Source organism: Gigantopelta aegis, chromosome 8 (assembly GCF_016097555.1).
Source record: "Gigantopelta aegis isolate Gae_Host chromosome 8, Gae_host_genome, whole genome shotgun sequence".
Taxonomy (NCBI): domain Eukaryota; kingdom Metazoa; phylum Mollusca; class Gastropoda; order Neomphalida; family Peltospiridae; genus Gigantopelta; species Gigantopelta aegis.
In genome coordinates this window covers 9,503,353-9,525,965 of record NC_054706.1, presented here as the reverse complement: position 1 = coordinate 9,525,965, position 22,613 = coordinate 9,503,353, and the positions used below count along the sequence as shown (strand labels likewise).

At 38.8% G+C, this 22,613-nt stretch overlaps 1 protein-coding gene across 1 annotated transcript in view; it reads left to right on the top strand.

The window, feature by feature from the left end:
- The window catches only part of LOC121378783 (netrin-1-like), a 75,736-nt gene that overhangs the window by 48,202 nt on the left and 4,921 nt on the right, over window positions 1–22,613 (top strand). The window contains exons 3-5 of the mRNA XM_041507099.1: window positions 4,361–4,510; window positions 7,888–7,932; window positions 17,208–17,282. Coding sequence (XP_041363033.1) covers window positions 4,361–4,510; window positions 7,888–7,932; window positions 17,208–17,282 — 270 coding nt within the window. The remainder of the gene's footprint in view (window positions 1–4,360; window positions 4,511–7,887; window positions 7,933–17,207; window positions 17,283–22,613) is intronic.

Below are 22,613 nucleotides of genomic sequence, written 5' to 3'. Positions count from 1 at the left end.
TTTTGGGGCTGTACAAGACCAATGTTATTTTTTGTCGATACTTTTTTTGGGGGGAGGTGTGGGGGGGGGGGGTACTGTACTCCTCCTCGTCCAGAAATCAAGTAACCACCGAACCAAGTCACTTCTATGTCTTGAGCTGCTGAAACCAATCCTTAAAGTACTAGTACGTCATACTGATGATCTGCAATCTGACTTGTTTGCGACGTCGCTAGGATTAGATTCTCACCACAGGGGGCGGGATTTAGTTCAGTCGGTTGAGTGCTCGTCTGAGGTGCATGCGTCGCAGGATCGAACCACCTCAGTGGATCCATTTTCAGCTGATTGGTTTTTTTCTCGTTCCAACTTCTGAACCACAACTGGTCAAAGTCCGTGGTATGTGATTTCCTGTCTGTGAGAAAGTGCATATAAAAGATCCCTTGCTGCATTACGAAAAATGTAGCAGGTTTCCTCTGTTCACTACGAGTCAGAATTACCAAATTGTTGACATCCAATAGCCGATGATTAATTTTTTAATGTGCTCCAGTGGTGTCATTAAACAAAACAAACTCTCCCCACACCTATGATTTGCAATCAAAGTCGGTGTGTCTTAAACGGCCTCAAAGTACAAAATGACCATAACTATAATAAAAAGATCGTTACCACAAATAGTATCGTGAACAGACAGCTTTAATTTTCTGGTTCAGTTCTAGTTGGGTTTGTTTTGTTTTGTTGTTTTATTTTCTGCTTTTTTTTCTTTCTTTTTTTTTTCTTTTTTTTCTTTTTTTTTTTCTTCTTTTTTTTGGTGACCGGCCTCGGTGGCGTCGTGGCAGGCCATCGGTCTACAGGCTGGTAGGTACTGGGTTCGGATCCCAGTCGAGGCATGGAATTTTTAATCCAGATACCGACTCCAAACCCTGAGTGAGTGCTCCGCAAGGCTCAATGGGTAGGTGTAAACCACTTGCACCGACCAGTGATCCATAACTGGTTCAACAAAGGCCATGGTTTGTGCTATCCTGCCTGTGGGAAGCGCAAATAAAAGATCCCTTGCTGCCTGTCGTAAAAGAGTAGCCTATGTGGCGACAGCGGGTTTCCTCTAAAAAAATCTGTGTGGTCCTTAACCATATGTCTGACGCCATATAACCGTAAATAAAATGTGTTGAGTGCGTCGTTAAATAAAAACACTTCTTTCTTTCTTTCTTTTTTTTTTTTTGGTGTTTGTTTTTTTGTTGGGGGTTTTCTTTTGGGGGGTTGGGGGGTAAATAAATTTATTACGTAGCACTGTCTAGATATGGGGCAATACGTATGGGTCCACCGAAAGATCTCGATCCTACGACCTCTGATTGATTAATTTGATCGTACCCCAGTCGTGCGCCTTGACATTGATCTACAATTCGACCATAATTACTGAAACCGGCGATTCGTACCGGTCTTTCGGCGTTGTGTGTCCGTACATTCATTGTTGAGACGCCATAGCACATAGACTGTCTTGTCTTTTGTTGATGAGGAGTGCACAGACTACGTGAGAAAGTAAACATGAAGACATCGTGTCTTGTTTGTTTAGTTGTGATAAATGTTCTAGTTCTAGACTCTATTAATCAACTGTTAGTCATGCGGTAACATCTTCCGCGTAATGGTGTCAATATTTACAAAGTACACAAATTACTATAGGAAACTGAAATTCGTTAAGTAATGTATTTTCTTTACTGTTTTTTCTGTGCTGAAACTATTCAGACAGTAAGCCAGTGATTCACTCACTTTGTTCGTCAGACAGTCCATCCATCCATCTGCCCGCCCGTCACTCACTCACTTAGTCATACAGTCACTCAGTCGGTTGGGTCGGTCGGTCGGTTAACCATAGAGAGTGAGCCAGTCAGACAATCAGTCCTGCATCAGTGCGCAGCTGCGTTAGTCAGTCAGTCAGTCAGTCAGTCAGTTATAGCCATCTCGTATTATCGGTCATGAAATAATTCAGTTTGTAAGACAAACCTAGCATTACATATATATATATATATATACTGGATAGTATTAAACACACACAACCTAAAGATTTATCTCCGAAAGTTAAGTTTATAATTTTAACGACATAAACAGACTACGTAATTACCAGAAGTGGCCTTTATCCTACCAGACTGCCCAAGTCAAATGTATACGGAATGGAAGAAAGAAGATAGGTACATACAGTACTAATGTTGTTCTCTCTCTCTCTCTCTCTCTCTCTCTCTCTCTCTCTCTCTCTCTCTCTCTCTCTCTCTCTCTCTCTCTCTCTCTCTCTCTCTCTCTCTCTCTCTCTCTGTTAAAGGTACTGCATTCTCATATACTCAACGAAGCTAATTAAGTGTCAGTAGACGAGACGATCAGGGGTTTTTATTTCTCTCTTTCAAATTATCACTTTTGGTTTTTTATAAGTGTAGACTACTATCAATACAAATAAAAATCGTATTCCTTGAGAAAATTAATACACGGCACAAGGGGAAAACACCATTTTACGGTTCGGTTTTGTTCGTCAGTAGCCGAATGAGAAATTTTAAAAACAAATTGTGACAAACAACAATTAAAAAATATGTATGCATGTTTTTTCTTGTTTTTTCTTCTTATTATTATTATTTTTTTTTTTTTTTTTTTTTTTTTGGGGGGTGGGGGGGGATTTGTTTGTTTGTTTGTTTGTTGTTGGTTTTTTTTGTTTAGGGGGAGGGGGTCTATAAATATTATCATTTACTGATACAGCAGTTTTGATACCTTTAAACAATAAAGAAAACAGCTAAAACGATTTATTTAGTTTTTAAGCATTGCTAAAAGTAGTGCCAAACTGAGATTCATGGAGTTATGGATGTCTATTTTGTAAGTCACGTGTTATAACCTGGACCAATCTAAGCATTTATAACAAAAGAGAACTTACAGACTGGAATTATAATCATTTGAAGTTCTGAATTCGCAGACGCATTGATGATTCAGTAGGACGTATACTATTACTAAAAGGTATTTACAAAACGATTTCATCAAGACAGTATTGAGTTATTCTAATCATTTGAAGTTCTGAATTGGCAGACGCATTGATGATTCAGTAGGACGTATACTATTACTAAAAGGTATTTACAAAACGATTTCATCTAGACAGTATTGAGTTATTATAAAAATTAGGGGGTAGGTTATTTCAGCTTCACGCTTTTACGCTTCGCATTAAACTAAAAGTCTGCTACGAAAAACAGTCAAAATAGTTTGCACGTTTAGCAAAAAATGGCGTACGTTTAGCCAGCCGTTTTTTGCAAAACATTTGTAAATTATTTTGACTGGTTCCCGCATTGGTCATACGGTTTAACGTGTGGCGTAAAAAGCAGTTTAGCAAACGTTAGCGACAAACGACTGGATAAACATACCCATGGTTGGCTAGACGTAGACCTGAACAACCAGGAACACGTGATATACACAACGTAATATTCTAAGTAAGACTAAGGCGGGACGTAGACCTGAACAACCAGGAACACGTGATATACACAACGTAATGTTCTAAGTAAGACTAAGGCGGGACGTAGACCTGGACAACCAGGAACACGTGATATACACAACGTAATGTTCTAAGTAAGACTAAGGCGGGACGTAGACCTGGACAACCAGGAACACCTGATATACACAACGTAATGTTCTAAGTAAGACTAAGGCGGGACGTAGACCTGAACAACCAGGAACACGTGATATACACAACGTAATGTTCTAAGTAAGACTAAGGCGGGACGTAGACCTGAACAACCAGGAACACGTGATATACACAACGTAATATTCTAAGTAAGACTAAGGCGGGACGTAGACCTGGACAACCAGGAACACGTGATATACACAACGTAATGTTCTAAGTAAGACTAAGGCGGGACGTAGCCCAGTGGTAAAGCGCTCGCTTGATGCACGGTCGGTTTGGGATCGACCCCCGTCGGTGGGCCCATTGGGCTATTTCTCGCTCCAACCAGTGCGCCACGACTGGTACATCAAAGGGAAAGTGCATATAAAAGATCCCTTGCTGAATTAGGAAATATGCAGCGGGTTTCCTCTGATGACTACGAGTCATAATTACCAAATGTTTGACATCCAATAGCCGATGGTTAATAAATCAATGTGCTCTAGTGGTGTCGTTAAACAAAACAAACGTGACTTATGTAATACTAATTGTGAAATGGTCGGTGCAAGACCACTACACCGACTTCTCTCTTACTAAGAACTAACAACTAACCCACTGTCCTGGACAGACAGTCCAGATAGCTGAGGTGTGTGCCCAAGACAGTGTGCTCCATCCTTAATTAGATATAAGCACGAAAATAACTATTAAAAATGAATGAAAGAATGAATAAAGTTGTTTTCACGATTAATACTGTTGTTTGTTATTGTTTTACAGCTTGCGATTGCCATCCTGTGGGAGCGCTAGGTAAAACCTGTAACCAGACAACAGGCCAGTGTCCGTGCAAAGATGGCGTCACTGGTCTTACCTGCAACAGGTGTGCCAAGGGTTATCAACAGAGCAAATCCCCCATCGCTCCATGCATAAGTAAGTACCCGTGTCTCGTATTTTCTGTGTCTCGTTTAACTGGTGAAGATTAAAATGAACAGTCAGAATCATCAGCGAGGATCGATCCTACGAGCCGTCATACGCAGACGAGCATTCACTAATGTATGAATGAATGTTCAACGACACCACATCCGGCTCTACGATTTAAATAAGAGTAAATAGGAGTCAGACAGACAGAGAGATATTTGAGATATACTCAAATAAAATTTTATATGAAACATGGAGACAAGAAGTTATAAACACACACACACACACACACACACACACACACACACACACACACACGGAGAGACAGAAAAGAGAGAGAGAGAGAGAGAGAGAGAAGAGAGAGAGAGAGAGAGAGAGAGAGAGAGAGACAGACAGACAGAGACAGAGAGACAGACAGACAGACAGACAGAGAGAGACAGAGAGAGAGACAGACAGACAGACAGACACAAACAGAGAGAGACAGAGGAGAGAGAGAGAGAGAGAGAGAGAGAGAGAGAGAGAGAGAGAGAGAGAGAGAGAGAGAGAGAGAGAGAGAGAGAGAGAGAGAGAGAGAGAGAGAGAGAGAGGAGAGAGGCGGAACGAACTAGAAAGTGAGAAAGAAAATAACAAAAGGAAAAAAAAAGAACAATAAAGACAAAAGAAAGAAACCAGAAATAAAGACAGACATAAAACGAGAGAAAGATGGTCAGTGAACGGTGGAAGATTCATATTAAACTATATAATGGATATTTCGCTTTCAACCATTTCCTGTTATTTTCACCTTCCCAATGTGTAGTGAATATTGTATTTCAGAAATGAAGAAGGAAACAAATTCTACCGGTTCAAAAGTTGGAGTAATATTCCGCGTAAAAGACAAAGAAAGTAAATGCGGCATGTTTATCTTGCGTGACCTATACCGTGTGCTTAACTAACACAGTGCATTTTCTAGGAAATCTTCTACTTCTTGAACCCTGAAGTGGTTTCCTGTATTGTCAATTTGAACCAAAATAGTCTTGTTCATTCCAGTCACTTTCTAAGAATTAAGATTTGGTCATATCGAGACTATTAAGTCTTGTATTCAGCCTTTTTTTCTAAGCTAGGGCCTGGTCTAAACGTGTCAATTCTTCCTGTTAAATCTCTGGAATTTTCCTCAAGGAAACGCCCTTGAATCTGGACCCTGCTCTAGACCAGACAAATCGAAATACCGTCCACGTGATGTAGAGCCATATTATATTGGTTTAGGAAAAAAAAGCATCCAAACCATCTCATAATATAATTTTATGGGTGTTACAAAATAACACATTGTTCTACTAAATTATAGCCATTTGTCATTCGCTTTGTAAGAGCATTATGTTTGGAGGGTTTGTTATTGTTTGTATAGAACATTTTTAGACTGAATATTATAATTTGTTTAACTCCCTCTCCCTTCAAATTCAACCAAATATGTTTCATGCATTATTTCACTAACAAACGCAGACTATTTCTATAGAGAGCGCACTGTTCGGTACAACCGGTATACGTCATAAGTAGTCTTATTTTGAATAGATTTGGTCATTTCCGGTGATTACATGATTGAAGTAAAATATTTATTAGCAAACGGACAAGTTAAAATTCATTTTGACCTCAGGTGGTAAATAAGTTTGGGAGATTCCATTTGTAAATTTATGTTTTAAAATAGTTATCTAATATGTATTTAACGTTTTGTGGAAGGGAATTTGAACAACGGGAACAGTATCATAGTATAACGCAAACTATTTATCTTTTAAACTTCTTGTTTCACTGGTTGCTTTATAATGGGTGGGAATGCTACCAAAATGGCCGAATCTAGTTTGATCGAGACTACGAAAACCAACCAACCATCATTGACTAAACCACGCATGTCCGTTCATTTCTCTAGCGATATCCATCTAATTTGTGGTTTGATTGTGTTCTAAAATAAACCAGCAAATCTTGTGTTTTTTGCATGGATGGTGTTCTTACTAACAGAGTTCGAGACAACAGTTTACACACATAAAACTTGTTTTAAAACCATTGTCGTCAGTTCAAAGTGTTGTTACTAACAGAGTTCCAGACAACAGTTTACACACATAAAACTTGTTTTAAAACCATTGTCGTTTAATAGTCGTCAGTTCAAAGTGTTCTTACTAACAGAGTTCCAGACAACAGTTTACACACATAAAACTTGTTTTAAAACCATTGTCGTTTAATAGTCGTCAGTTCAAAGTGTTCTTACTAACAGAGTTCCAGACAACAGTTTACACACATAAAACTTGTTTTAAAACCATTGTCGTTTAATAGTCGTCAGTTCAAAGTGTTGTTACTAACAGAGTTCCAGACAACAGTTTACACACATAAAACTTGTTTTAAAACCATTGTCGTTTAATAGTCGTCAGTTCAAAGTGTTCTTACTAACAGAGTTCCAGACAACAGTTTACACACATAAAACTTGTTTTAAAACCATTGTCGTTTAATAGTCGTCAGTTCAAAGTGTTGTTACTAACAATTAGTTGAAACATTATGAAAAATTCAGTACTGAATATGAATTACAAAATGCCTTTGTCAAAGTGAGATTTAAGCGATTAAACGTCTTTATTACAGAGTTCCCAGTTATGATTAGTAATACCAGAAGGTGGCCAATTAAGAATCTGTTATACCAGTAGGACGCATATGATAATATCGAAAGGGCCATCAGTTCGAGACATCAAAAAATGTAGTGGGTTGTAAAATATAAAAAGGTGGTCAGGTCAAAATAACAGAGATGGCCAGTGTACAATTTTAAAAAGGTGACCAGTTCGAAACATCGATGGTGTGCAAAAAACTGGATTGTTAGCAGTAAATTAAAATACCAAACGAGTAAAAACGTTAGTGCTAGTAATAAATAGAAGGACAGTTTTAAAACTTTATTACTTCAGCAAATACGAATCGTTAATAATACCAGAAAACAAAACCTGATACAAAACATCATTTTCATAAAATAGAAAATAGTTTCGTTTCAAACACATTTGCTTGGTTTTGACGTGTTACGTATTTAACAAACCTGTTTTGCCCATTTGTAAATCTGTTTTATTCTGAATTTATTACATTTTTATGACATTTAAAAAAATGGAAATAACTAGTAATTATTGCTTCTGGAATTTCAAACTTCTCATACCTCCAGTTTAACACATATTAATGTTGAAAGTCGTATAGTACGACAATCAAACATCGAAATGCAATACTATTTTAATGAATACAAGCAGTTTCGATATATTAATTAAATACATAAAAGTGACAAGGGAAATATTATATGATCAGTTTATACTTTTCGAATTGTTAGACAAATTTAGATTAAATAATATTTTAAGATTTGCCATGCTTAAAGTACTAAATGCATATATATTTATTTTCAGAAATTCCCAAACCAACGACCACTCGACCGCAGCCTAAACCATCAGGTAAGTGGACAACTCGGGTTCTGTTATGGTTTTTCTTCTTCTTGTTGTTTTTTGTTTGGGTTGGGGTGGGTTTTTTGGTGGTGGTAGCGGGTGGGGTTTTGTTTTTGAGGGGTTTTTTTTGGGGGGAGTGGGTTTCTGGGTAACAGAGCCTTTTTTACAAGTAAAATTGCGCGTTAAATACAATTGTTTAAGAATGTCAGTGTCAATTTATTCAGTGTGTTTCTGGGTAACAGAGCCTTTAATACAAGTAAAATTGCGCGTTAAATACAATTGTTTAAGAATGTCAGTGTCAATTTATTCAGTGTGTTTCTGGGTAACAGAGCCTTTAATACAAGTAAAATTGCGCGTTAAATACAATTGTTTAAGAATGTCAGTGTCAATTTATTCAGTGTGTTTCTGGGTAACAGAGCCTTTTTTACAAGTAAAATTGCGCGTTAAATACAATTGTTTAAGAATGTTAGTGTCAATTTATTCAGTGTGTTAATTTATTCAGTGTGTTTCTGGTCGTTGTAATGTCTGTAGTAGCTCAAACTTCATTTTACTTCCTAATATATGTGGTAAAGCGCTCGCTTGATGCGCGGTCGGTTTGGGATCGATCCCCGTTAGTGGGCCTACTGGGCTATTTCTCGCTCCAGCCAGTGCACCACGACTGGTACACCAAAGACCATGGTTTGTGCTATCCTGTCTATGGGATGGTGCATATAAAAGGTCCCTTGCTGCTAATCGAAAAGAGTAGCCCATGAAGTGGCAACAGCGGGTTTCCTCCCTCAATATCTGTGTGGTCCTTAACCATATGTCCGACGCCATATAACCGTAAATAAAATGTGTTGAGTGCGTCGTTAAATAAACCTTTTTCTTCCTTGTTCCTAATATTTGTTTTTCTCTCGTATGTACGGAATTATTGAGAGGTGAAATGTAGTCTCGTCTTCTGTAAACATTCAGGCGATCAGACACACATTGTATATTCAGACACTGATATTCTGGATAAGAAAATGCATTTCTTATGTAATTTTTATTAATATTGACAATGCATTTCTTGTATAATTTTAGTTAATATTAAAAATGCTCTGTTTGTCGGAAACGTGTTATAATAGTAGCAAATTCACGACAGTGTCCATAATTATTCTACAACACATACTGATCAAAGACACGTTCTTGGAGACAGTGGTATATCTCGTACAAAATTGTATCAGTCAGCGTAGTTATGGTTACTGATAGTTTAGTTTTTCTTGATTTTTATCAATCTCATTATGATCGGGGTGGACTTATGGTATCTAAGATGTATCCAGCCCAAAATAACTAGCTGTGAGTGAAAGGTATCGGGGAACACAATAAAGCGTCTTCTTTCAAAGGATACTACGTTTTTCGATCAGCAGCAAGAATCTTTTATTCGGGATAATACCTACGACGGTCTTTGTTACATTATTTGTTATGTGGAGCATTGGCGTCAACGAGAAATACCACAACCAGAAGGCTGTGGTATGTGCTGTCCTGTTTATGAGAAAATGCATGTAAACGAGCCCTTGCTGCTATTCGGTATTAGTAGCTTATGTGACGGCTGTGTTTTTTCTCTTCTCACTCTCCAGACCAAATGTCGCACTTGTCTTAAATTAGATCTCTTCACGCTAATGGAACAATGTAGAGCTTTCCTCTGAAGACTACAATATTACCAAATTACCAATAGCCGATGATTAATAAATCAATGTGCTCTATTTGTGTCGTTAAACAAAACTAATTAGTTAACTTTCTTTAAACAAAGATTCGAGATTTTGTGTCTGTCTAGCTTTCCGAAAAATACGAATGTCCTTTTTTGTTTCAAGGGGCGGGACCTAGCCCCGTGGTAAAGCGCTCGCCTGATGCGCGGTCGGTCTACCATTGAGCCCCGTCGGTGGGCCCATTAAGCAAATATTCAAGATTTTGTGTCCGTTTCTTTTCCCGAAAAACACGAGTTTAGTTTAAACATCCACTTCTTGTATTGGGTTATCTCAGTCTTTGTACAATCCCATCAGTGAAATTGTGCCACGGGCCCTCCTCCTCGACCCGCCATTGCACGCATTATGACTATTATCGGAGATATAGAAAACTGAATATATGTGGCTGGAAATCCGTCTTGACGGGTATCTGTCGGCGGGGTGGCCCACTTCACACGCTCACGTGACCCCTGACACGAGACGGTTTAAGTAAACAACGCCTCTCGGTCCGGCGAGAAACGAACGGCGTAATAAAACGACAGATACAAAGCCCCTTGTCAGGAAACGTGTGAAGTACCGGTCTATGCGGCTCAAGCGTTTTGATTAGATACATTCTGTTGTAAATTCCTCCACTCGCAGCTATTGAAGGCATTTGAAAATCAAACATGTTAAACACCGCTCGTGTGAATGAACTATTGGCGTACAGTGCGCTATCTATGTCTGTATCTCGTTACCCAAACATGCCTCACCTCCTCCCACCCACCCCCTACCCACCACCTCCACTGAGTACTTTTGAAGGTCTCTGTCTCATTCAATTTCTCGATCTCAGTCTCCATTTCTATCTGTCTCATGGCCTCTGTCTTGTCCTACCTGTGGTACGGTAATTATATAAAATATCCCTTGCTGCTTATCGAAAAGAGTAGCCCATGGTGTGCGTGGCGACACGAGTTTCATCTCATTATCTGTGTGGTTCTTAACCATAATATGTCTGACGCCATATTTAACCGTAATTAGAATGTGCTGAAGTACGTCGTTAATTTGTTCCCCTTCTTCCTCCATATCTTTCTCTCTGCCTCATTGTTCGACTCGCTCGGGTTGTAACATAGTCTCTCTCTGACATGGGGCGGGGGTGGGGGGGGGGGGGGGGGTAGACTTGGTGCGTAAGGAGTAGATTATGGGCTGGTTATTGTTTGGGTCGAAGGATCGAATTTCTTTGATGGACCTTTTCTCTGACGGGTTTGTCCGGTCCCAACCAGTGCACTACGATTGAAATATCAAAGGCTGGTGTATGTGTTGTCCTGCATGTGAGAGAGTGCATATAAAACATCTTTTTCTTCTAGTGGAAAAATGTGGCAGGTTTTCTCTTAAGACTGCGTTTGAGAATAACCAAACGTTTGACATCCAGTAGCCGATGTTCTTTAATGGTGTCGTTAAACAAAACAAGCTTTTGGTGTGCAAACAAATTCGTTCAAAACAAATTGAAAACAAAGTGTGGTTTTTTTTTTACAAAATTATTGAATGTCCTTGCCCACCCACTACCCTTGTCGTACACACTGATAGTCACGCCCATAAACACCCACATCACAATTAACAATGTGGCTGTTAGTTACACTAACCACTAGTCACCCTCATTAATGCCCGCAGGCCAGAACTCTTTTGGAATGGAGGTATTTTTCTCGGATTATTTCATTTAGGTTTTCAGTCGAGGGCTCTTGTATCGACATAAAGGCGGCTCGCTAAGACTCCACTATTTGCGAGAACTTGTCACAAAACTTTGGTATCACTGATCCGCATTATGACAGGCCCAAGTGCGAGAAATATAGTGGCGTGCCACTTCTTTGAGAGGTCTCACACTACTGTTAAAATTCTTTAACGGGTCGGCCCCTACTACTCTTTTTCTAGACTTTACCTTGCTTTATAGTGATACCATCTCGTATCCTCCGGAGTCGGGCCCGTCCGCACCACTATACCAACCCATGTCGACTGGACTATACCCTAGTCTGATACTCTCTCTCGTTCAGACGGATCCGGCTTCTCAAGGTCTGTATTTCAGCACAGCACTACACCTTCAACGTCTATCGACTGTCAATCTAGGGGTTTTCTTGACGGGATGCAACCCATCTCGTCCCTTTAAGCTGTGCACCCAAACGGCCTTAACGAGGCCACTCGCGTGAACATATCGATCGGACTTTAAACGTTTAGATCTGCGTTCAAAATTGTATGTCGAATTTTTTTTAATTTTTTTTAATATTATTAAAATAGTCCGATTCTCTCTTCTTTCTCTTATTTAATTTTGGACTGTCCTTCTAAAATGCTCCAAATTATATAAATATGCGGCCGAGCAGTCAATTCTTTTTTATTTTTGGCTTGTAACGTTTTTATTTTTTTATTTAAACTATTAACTTTTTTACTAATTGCTATTTTAAAAATTCTGCCCATTTTCAACACCCCCCCCCCCCCCCCCCCCCCATCCCGAGTCAGGTCATCGATCTTATCGGAGGTCGGACTCGGGATGGGCGTGTTCGAAACCCTAGTGGTATATGGGCACGTTAAACTAGTTATCATCATCATCATCATCAACGGATTTAATGAAAAGTTCAAGGTGTCAGGGTACCAACACTCTAGGTTAAAATAATTGGGGGAGTGAAACAAGATTAGTAAATGTACCCCACTTCAAGTAATGATTGCATAGTAATACAGGGTTGCCTCTGGGTTTATTTTTGTTGTTGTTTTCTTTGTCGGGTTTATTTTTGGTTTTTTGGTCGGGTTTTTATTGTTGTTGTTTTTTGTGGGGTTTTTGTGTGTTTTTGTGTTTTTGTTGGGTGTTTTTTTTGGGGGGGGTTATTGTGTTTGTGGGTTTCTCGGGTGTGTGTGTGGGGTTTTGTGTGTGTGTGTGTGTGTGTGTGTGTGTGTGTGTGTGTGTGTGGTGTTCTTGGTTTTTTCAAACTGTCTCCTGCCATCTCCCGCCACGACTTTGCTATATTTGGAGAATATGTGGCTTATCCACACAAATCAGTTTGATAATGTGGTGCATGATTTATAATATTGTTTATAAGATTTATATATATTATATAATTTATAATATATTTATATAGATATATATATATATATATATATATATATATATATATAAAATGAAATGATACTAATAAGTTGTGGAATGCACTGATATCCGCATGGTAAAATGTAACCAGTGATATCAGTGATATTAATTGTGACATGGGTGTTTATGGGTGTAATTAACAGGGTTGACACCAAGGGTGGTGGATAAGAGATAGATAGATAATAGAGATTATAAAAAATACAGGGTTTTTTCACAATTTTTTTCGTTGTCTTTTTGTTTCGTTTTGTTTTTGTTTTGTTTTTTGGGGGGGAGGTTCGGTTTTTTTTTTTCCGGGGTGTTTTGTTTCTTTTCTCTTCGTTTTTTTTTTCTGGTGGTGGTGATGGGGGTTGGGGTGACTTTTTATCTTTTCATTTTCCTATAAAAACTCTTTTAAAGACCACTAAGAGGTCTTCCTGACAGCTATAGTGTGATGGTCCGAAATGAAGTGCGCTGTTTGCCATGATATGGCTGTTGTTATGAGCGTGTGAAGGGTGATGTTATCGGACGAGGAGGGCGCTATTTAAGTTCTCGATAGATTGGCGATCGAGACACTAGCGTCACGAGGGTTCTCCTGGGAGTCGTGTAGAGGTCATTACGAAACACGGCTCTCTTGTCCGAGATTTATTGGTTCTCTCCTCACTTGATTCGCCTTTCTAATCGCTCTCTGTCGGGTCCACTTTCCCGTTCTGAAGGCCTTTAAAACGCAGATTTCCATCACTACTTGGTTTAGTATGGCGACGTTTTAAGAACGGTGATTTTCACCATTATTTGGCCTTAGGTTCACTTTAATTGTCAGATTTTGATGTTCATAACCCAGAGTAGCACCTAGGCAGAAGTAATGTAGTCACATTCAACAATTTTTTTAATGTACTGTTTATTATGAAGTTGGGCATAATATGTTTAAGGACCACACAAATAATGAGCCATGACCCATTGCCGCCACTCCATGGGCTACTCGTTTTGATTGGTGGAAAGGGATCCTTAATGTGCAAAATATCACAGACACGGCCTTCGTTACACTAGCCGTGGATACTGGTTGGAACGAGAAATAGCCCAGTTTTTTGAAGGGCTATTTTTTATGTGGTTTTTGCTTTCTAACTGCAGAAAACCGTTAGATTTTGTCTACACAATATAAATGGATGACAATGTCAGTTTGTCTTGAGTTTCATTATTTAAAGGCTGGGTCGCATAGATACGCTGGTTTGTTTAAGCTATGAAGACCCTAAGGATTTCCCATTCCAACCGTTGAAAAGTTAAAAGTTTATTTTGTTGACACCACTGGCACAAGAGCAACTATTTCAATTAATAATTGGCTATTGGATATCAAACATTTGATAATTCTGACAGATAGTCTTCAGAGGAAACCCGTTACTTTTTTATATTAGTATCAAGGAATCTTTTATATGCATTTTCTCACAGACATGAGAGCATCTAGCACGGCCATTGGCAAGGATCATCTATAGGCGACCGCTACACCCATTGACCTAAATCCCGCAATATCCAATTTGATTGTTACATCAAAAACCGTGGCTGTCTTTTTGCGACATTTGCATCTTTTGTTGTCTCTTCTGAAGATGATAAGGTTTCTTCTTTTATATTCCTGGCCGTCTATCGCAATAAACAAATCTTGGCACCTATTATCCATAGATTGACCTATGCTGGAGTGTCGCAAGTACCACAACATCCTGTCTGTGCTTTTCAACTGTCGTGCAGTTGGCAAATATATGATGAGGATAGAACCAATATGAGAACCCTCTTCTCCGTAGACTAGTCCAGTCGACAAGTACCATGTGATTTTCTTGTGTTTTTTTTTTAATGAAGTAACATGTATATACGTACAAGAAAAACACCTACCTCCAGGTGTAAAACATGGGAACAAGAACAAGAAGAACAAGATGATGATGATGGTGACGACGACGACGATGATGATGGTGACGACGATGATTATGATGATGATTGTCACGACGATGATTATGATGATGATGACGACGATGATTATAATGATGATGATGGTGATGATGATTATGATGATGGTGGTGACAACGATGATGATTATGATGATGATGATTATGATGATGATTGTGACGAAGATGATTAGTATGCTAATGATGATGGTGACGACGTCGATGATGATTATGATGATGATGATGACGACGATTATGATGGTGACGACGATGATGATGATGATGATGGTGACGATGATAATGATGATGATGCGACGACGATGATGATTATGATGGTGACGATGATGATGAGTATGATGATGATGTTGCCAGTGGTGATGATGATGATTATGATGATGATGCTGGCGGTGGTGATAATAATGATAATGGTGGTGGTGATGACGATGATGATGATGAGTTAAAAGAGTTAAAGTTTTTTTTTTTAACGACACCACTAGAGCACATTGATTTATTAATTATCGGTTAATGGATGTCAACTGATAATGATGAAGAAGAAAAGGAAGACGTAGAAGAAGAACAATAACTTTCTGTTTCTGAATGGAAATGGTGTGGCGAGCAATCATACAATATTTGGGATTCCAGTCAAATTTTCTACAGTTGTCACATTCTGTGTCACGGATTGCATGTTACTGGTTGTGCACCGAATGTGCCGCGGCGGCGCTCCAGTACCATCACCAGGTAGCGCTTGTTGACAGTGCTGCGCTTCGATACATGTTAAATTCACATGAAAATGCGTCCGTAACAAAATTCAATAGGCACAAAAAGAGAGAAAACAAATAAATACAGCGATGAGCTTTAGGTATTTCCAGATAGGTTTGGTCGGTGAGGGTAGAACGTGCGCGAACGCCCGAAGGGGTCCAATCTACACGACTCAGCTAATCCCCGCTAGATGGCGCCGGCGCACGGACGTCAAAGACAACACGTAAGGGAGATACCAAAAGGATGAAGACCCTTTAACACCTGGGGTTTTTTTTCTTTTTTTTCTTCTTCTTCTTCTTCTTTTTTTTTTAAAATTTTTGTGGTGGTGTCCGGCCACTTAAAATAATCACCACACCTGATATATTTGCAAACGGCGCGTTAAATATAGGGAACAAAGATAGCGGTATCATACCCAGGGGCGGATCCATGATTTTGTGCGCACAAAATTCTAAAAAGAGGAATTTGAGTGTGTCGAAGGCAAATGAGTTTGAGCTAGCAAAGGAAGGGAGATCTGCAGATGAGTGTGGATTCAGGAGCATGCTCCTAGGAAAAGTTTAAAATATAGATTCCCAGATTTGCGTTTTCAGGGCAGTTTAGTGTTGGTTATTGAGGATGATTCACTTAGAAAAACAAAACAAAAAAGTCATTAAAAGGGGTTTTGTCGCGGGACCTCTGTGACCACCCCTCTAAATCCGCCATTGATATCAAACAGTTTCTTCTGAACCGGCCAATCTCTTTTTCCACGGGTGAGCCGGCCTCTTGGAAATAATTCACCCACTCGTCATGGCTGTTCAGTTTACGAGAAATAAAACTTTTTTTCGCCCCAGGCATTCGGTTGTTTTCTTTTGTTTGGCCCACAATGTTCCGGAGGAAAATACCAATTGCTTTTTTTTTCTTTGAGACGGAGGCTTATGTTTCCCCCAAAAGGTGATACTTTTAACATGTCGGTAAATTACCGTTCATGACTGCGGCTTGGATGGTTGGGCATGGGAAAAACACTCGCTGAGTCGTGAAAATTATGTTTACAAGTTACAAAGCTGCGTTAGTCGGTTCGTTTGATCAGTGTTACAGAGTGGTGACCCCGTGCAATCACAAGACAAACGGTAATTTAGATGGACGTCTGTTTGGGAATAAAAGATTACGGCTTGTAATGCAATAGGTACGCGGGTTCCAACGTTAGGTCTAGAGGTTAGAGGTCTACATACGTGATCATATTGCACGCGCACACGTGTCTGTTTTTCCTGTGTCCTCTGTTATAAAACAACTACATGTACAGGAATTGATCTCACGCAGTGCTGTTAGTTGTTTATTCATTCATTCATTTCATTCATTCATTTCTTCTTTCATTTATTTATTTACATAAACGTGCGCACATACACACGCATACTATACAGTGACTAACAAACAAACACAGATGGGCCATTTCATAGAGTTTTCTTGTTTATTCCATCCGGAGCATTTGGTTTGTTACAAATATCTTTAAAACTATAACAGTGATTCAAGGCTGTGTAATTTAGTCATTATTACTAGGCCCAATGCTGCACAGGTTTTAGTCTTCAAATTAGTTCAATATTCAAAAAAAATTCTTTATGCTCGTGTTCTGAGCGGGGAAAAAAAAGAAACCTTATATGAAAATATCCGGATACGTGCTAGAGAAACAGAAAAACAGACTAACAGACAGACAGATGTAGATGGACACACAGACATAGACAGACATGCATACACACGGGGACAAAGAGAGGAAAAGAAAGGAAGAAAGAAAGCTTTTATTTGTTTTTCGCCTGATGATATATAGTTTTATATTTCGTAAAATTTCAGGTGACGGGGGATGTCGCAAGTGTAAAAAACGAAGCAGAAGACTCAATATTAAGAAGTTCTGTAAGAGAGATTTTGGTAAGTACTTCAGTACTGTCTGACTCAATATTAAGAAGTTCTGTAAGAGAGATTTTGGTAAGTACTTCAATACTGTCTGACTCAATATTAAGAAGTTCTGTAAGAGAGATTTTGGTAAGTACTTCAGTACTGTCTGACTCAATATTAAGAAGTTCTGTAAGAGAGATTTTGGTAAGTACTTCAATACTGTCTGACTCAATATTAAGAAGTTCTGTAAGAGAGATTTTGGTAAGTACTTCAGTACTGTTTGACAGTAGCCGAATCAGTAGGGTTCTGAGGTGAGGAGAAAAAAAACCCACAACTTAGCTATAATATAATCAGCCTAAACATACTTATTTAAACACTTTAAATACTAGTGAACAGTATTTTGTATTTTTTTTAAAAGAAAGGTTATAAATTGTCCATCCACGGCGAATTGACGACTGCATCTAAACTAAAGGAGAGTAGGTGGGGAAAGTAGCCCAGATGTAAAGCGCTCGCGCGATGCCCGGTCGGTCTAGGATCGAATCCTATTGGGGGGGGGGGGGGGGGGGGGGGGGGGGTGTCCATAGGGCTATTTCTCGTTCCAGCCAGTACAACACGACCCGTATATTAAAGAACGTGGTATATGCTATCCTGTCTGTAGGATGGTGCATATAAAAGATATCTTGCTACTAACGTGAAAAAATGCAGCGGGTTTCCTCTCTAAGACTATATGTCAACATTATCAAATGTTTGACATCCAATAGCCGATGATAAATAAATCAATGTGCTCTAGTGGTGTCGTTAAACTAAACCAACCTTTAATTACTGAGTAACTAAAGGAAATCAAGGGGCGCGATTTAGCACAGTCGATAGAGCGCTCGCTTTGGTCTCTTGGGTCGTACGATCGAACCTCCTCCACGGATGTATTGGGCTTTTCTCCTTTCCAGCCAGTGCCCCACAACTGGTAAATTAATGGCCGCGGGAAAGTGTATATAAAAGATCACTTGCTTCTAATCGAAAACTGTAGAGGTTTTTGTTTGGAGGTTTTCTAGATACTATGTTTTTCAATGACCAAACGTTTCATACCCAATAGCCGATGACTAATTAATTAATCAGTGTGGTACGGTGATGTCCTTATCCAAAATAAATTTTAATTCTAAAGCATATCAAAGAATGATTTAAATGGTTAAATAATAAATAAATACATAATTTCGAAATTGTAACTAATAGCGATGTAACGATTTTCAGCAAGTGATTCGATTGTCTGACAGTTTATAATTAGTGGCAAAAAATATATATATGCGCTAGACGACTTCCATAACTTGCCAACTTTGCAATTATTTTCACAGTATAACTTGATCCTATGTTACTACAAGTTACACCGTCAGAAGACGTCTTTAACTTTTAAACTTTTAAACTTTACTTTTGTTTATTTGTTTTCAACGTCAAGTTTCTCGTTTGTTAATCACTTCTCAAGGCAAAACATGTACGTGAATTTCTCTTTGAAGTTTCAGTACGTCAAAATAAATACGTCAAACTTGTCGTAGCTTATGTTCGCGAGGTGTCGAGGCGTCAAAGTGGAAAATTGGGTAATCGGGGAGTAGGGCTTGTGATACGCTTCAAGCGCACAAATCTGCCCTATCTTTATGACGTGTGTCGAGTTAAATTGCCTGCCGGTGTCTTGACGGGGGCAGACAACTCATCGAGCCAGTCATACCCAACACACCTTGCCTGGATTTCACCACTGATAAGAGTATCAAACTAAACACTTATTGCTACCGCCTTTTCTCTCTCTCTTCTTGCTAATCTCTTTTGACAAAAAGTCTTTCTCCTTTGCCACAATAGTTTGTGTACGCGGCGGCTTTCTGTGCACGCCTATATACGACGACTGCGGACGTTTAACTTTTCCTAAAACTTAACACCTTAGCATAACAATCGGGTGCAGATCTATCTCATGATAGATTAAGCATGTCAAATGCTCGTTTCCGATCGCGGGTATTTCTCTCAATGAAAACGACGCGTCCGCGTAAGGCAGCTAGCGACTCATCTGGGTGATAGATCCTTTTATGATGAGGGTCTTTGGATTGAGACCCTCGGAAGCATTCAATTCCCGGGTCCGCTACCTTTTGTGCTGTGTTTACTTGCCTCCGGCGTGGCTTTTGTCCCTGTGGACGTGAAGGGTGTGACGGTACATTTTTATTTCTGTGCGTCACGGGGACCACACATCTCAGCCGGAAAGTGGACGGTTTCAGATGTATGATTGGCAAGTGGATCATACAACACGTGCTGATGAAGGCCCTACTGTCTGCACCCCCGTGGGTGGCGTATCGTGTATTCATTTATTTTACTGGTGCACCCCATTAACGTCATATTTCTATTGATCTGTAAAGAAGAAGTTATTCGCTCCAGTGATACATTGTATAACATTAAAAAAATTCAATTCAGCCTTCATATACCAAAAAGGTATACAAATTCTGTCTCCTAGGGAGATTTCGACAAATCACTAGAGGTGGAGTGCTAGTACCGTGAGCACTCGGACGAATTAGGTTGGGAGGTGGGGTGTTCTGTCAGGGTTGTACATAGCGTAAAGTAAATGGGTTGGGAGCAGTACAGTGAGTGAGACCTCTATTAATGTGACCATTAATCTGATTAAAATTAGCTCTACCAGTAGATCTAACAGAATTGCGTGGACTCCTATGTCCAGGTGACATTTCATCTATAAATAATAATTTAAATATCGACCAATCACACTTCGCCTTTTATAACGCTATTCGGGTGAATGTGTTCAAATTCTTTTCAAATCACTGGCATGATCTTGCAAGTAAGGTTTTGATTGGTTGAATGAAAGGTCAACTGGACATGAGCTCTAGCGGGGTGCTGTTAGATCCACAGGTAATAGTAATTAACCAGTGGAGCTAATTTTAATTAGATTGCGTGCCCATATACCACGAAGTTTTCGGGCATGTCCATCCCGGGTCCAGTCTCTAGCTTGGCCAGGGATCGGACCCGGGGCATGAAGTACAGAAAGAATCTGTGCACGATATTAAAGGGAGGGTAAACTCAAATAAGAGCCTTATGTGTTGGAAAGATGCATACCCGAAACACCAATCAGGAACCACAGGTACATGCCACGGAAAGAAAAGACCAATTAACCAAGAACACACTCCGATTATTATTTCAGTACGTGGGTTAATTTATGTACAAAACAAGTATATATTATTTTTCAATGCAAAATAAGCCACCATTGTCAAAGTGTTGAAATAACTGTATTATGTTGCCGGCTTACTGGGATGGATATTATTACAGAATATTACGATGCATCTGCAAAAAATCAGGTATGTTTTGTTTCTTCAGTTCGAAGACTAATTCCTGATGTGACACATTAGGTATTACGTAACCACCAGCTCGCCAGAGTGCGTATTCACAGGGATGGTACAAAATGGCTGCGCCCGTTATATATAATAGCCGTCACATTTAAGCGTTTTATTAATTAACTATATGATTATACTTGTTGATATTAAACAATAATGTGCTTTATATATCGTTGAATATGCATACCAGGCCAGATGCCTTAATTCTCCCTTCCTTTAAAGGGTCTTGTTTTGTGTCCCTGAAACCTGCTCAGGACAGCTTGGTTCAGTGCTCAGAATAGCTTGTTTGACCCTTAAAGGGACATACCCTAGTTTTTAAACACTACGGAATATTTTTTACTATTATAGCCGTTTTTGATAAGTGAAATCATATTTTACTTAGATTTTATTGGTTAGATTATCCATTTCCGTACATTCGAAGTGTTTTTGGTCATCCTGGTGTTTTTAATATCACAAGATGCATTTCTCATATTTTTAAAACCGCACGTGAGTCTGAGAAATAACAGCTATGGAGTTGAGTTTTACTTTATTTTTAGAGGGTATTTCACCATTTCAAAGTCAGAGACTCATGTTTCACTCATTTGTAACTTTATCCAAATGTGTTACAGGTTTGTAGATTAACCAAACTTATTGTGCATTTTCATGGGCTGAAACTAGGGAGTGTCCCTTTAATTGAATAGTTATAAAGTCGAAAATCATATTGAAATGAAAATAAAGAACGAATATAGAAAACAAATTATATCTTCTATTTGTTCGATAATTTATAGCGGGGTAGGGATCACACCAGGCTATTGGGAATAGGCTCTTTGAGCTTTAGTTGAATATAAAAGTTAAAAATCCCCACCTAATTGTTTAACCACTCCTCTATAGTACATAGACTAATTAATCATCGGCTATTGAATGTCAGACATTTTGTAATTCTGACACGTAGTCATCAGAGTAAATCCGCTACATTTTTCCATTAGGAGAAAGAGATCCTTTATATGCACGTTTTCACAGACAGAAAAGCACATACCACGGCCTTTGACCAAATGTGGTGTACTGGTTGGAACGGTAATTGAATATAAGCACTAAGCATGAAAATTATGTTAAAATAAATAAATAACGAATGTAGGTGTGTGTGTGTGGGGGGGGGGGGGATAGGATGATATCTTCTATTTGCTCAATTATTTACAGGGGAAAAAAAATCACGTCCGATCTGCTATCCATGCCATAAATTATTCCTGCCATCTGCTATTCATGTCGTCTGCACGTTTCGTCTCGGCTGGTGTTGTCACTTTGTATCTCGACTAAGCTTTATATCTTGTAATAGATGAGGTCAAGATTTTATTATAACGTACAATGATGACTGGATTTTATGAATCTACCCGTGAAGCATACCAATGTCATGACTCATCCACTGAATTCCATTAGACTAACACCGATTCTAAGAGACAAAGGTCTCGCACAACGAATTTTTGTTAACTCTTTCTTCATACTTAAACATATTTTGAAGAACAGATTGATTTGATATTTAATTTGATATATATCAATTCAGTTTAGTGTTTAATTTAATTTAATCTTTTGATATGACAGTTGTTTTCTTTCTGTTTTCTTCTTGTTTCTTTGTCTAGGATACCACATTATTTTGACAAATGCTACTACATTATTTGGACATTTGATATTATAGTCCTGTTCAGTTGTTTAGAGCTTAAGAATTTTGCAAATTTTACGTTTAATTCCTATTCAATACATGCGTGAAAACAAAAAACAAAAAATAGAGGGGGCGTATCACCTGAACTTCCGGTCTGAATCTGCGCCTGAGTTTTTTTATTGACTTAAAGTTTCCAAATAGTTTCTTAAATATAGGTCATACTTCAGTATATTCCGCTAGGAAGGTGAAGAATATTAGTTTGAAACACTATAGAGTGATGTTTTTGTTATCCAAATAGCCTTAGTTATTTTTAGGAGAAAGAACCTGCATTCAAAACATACAGAGATTTTTGTAAAATGGAAA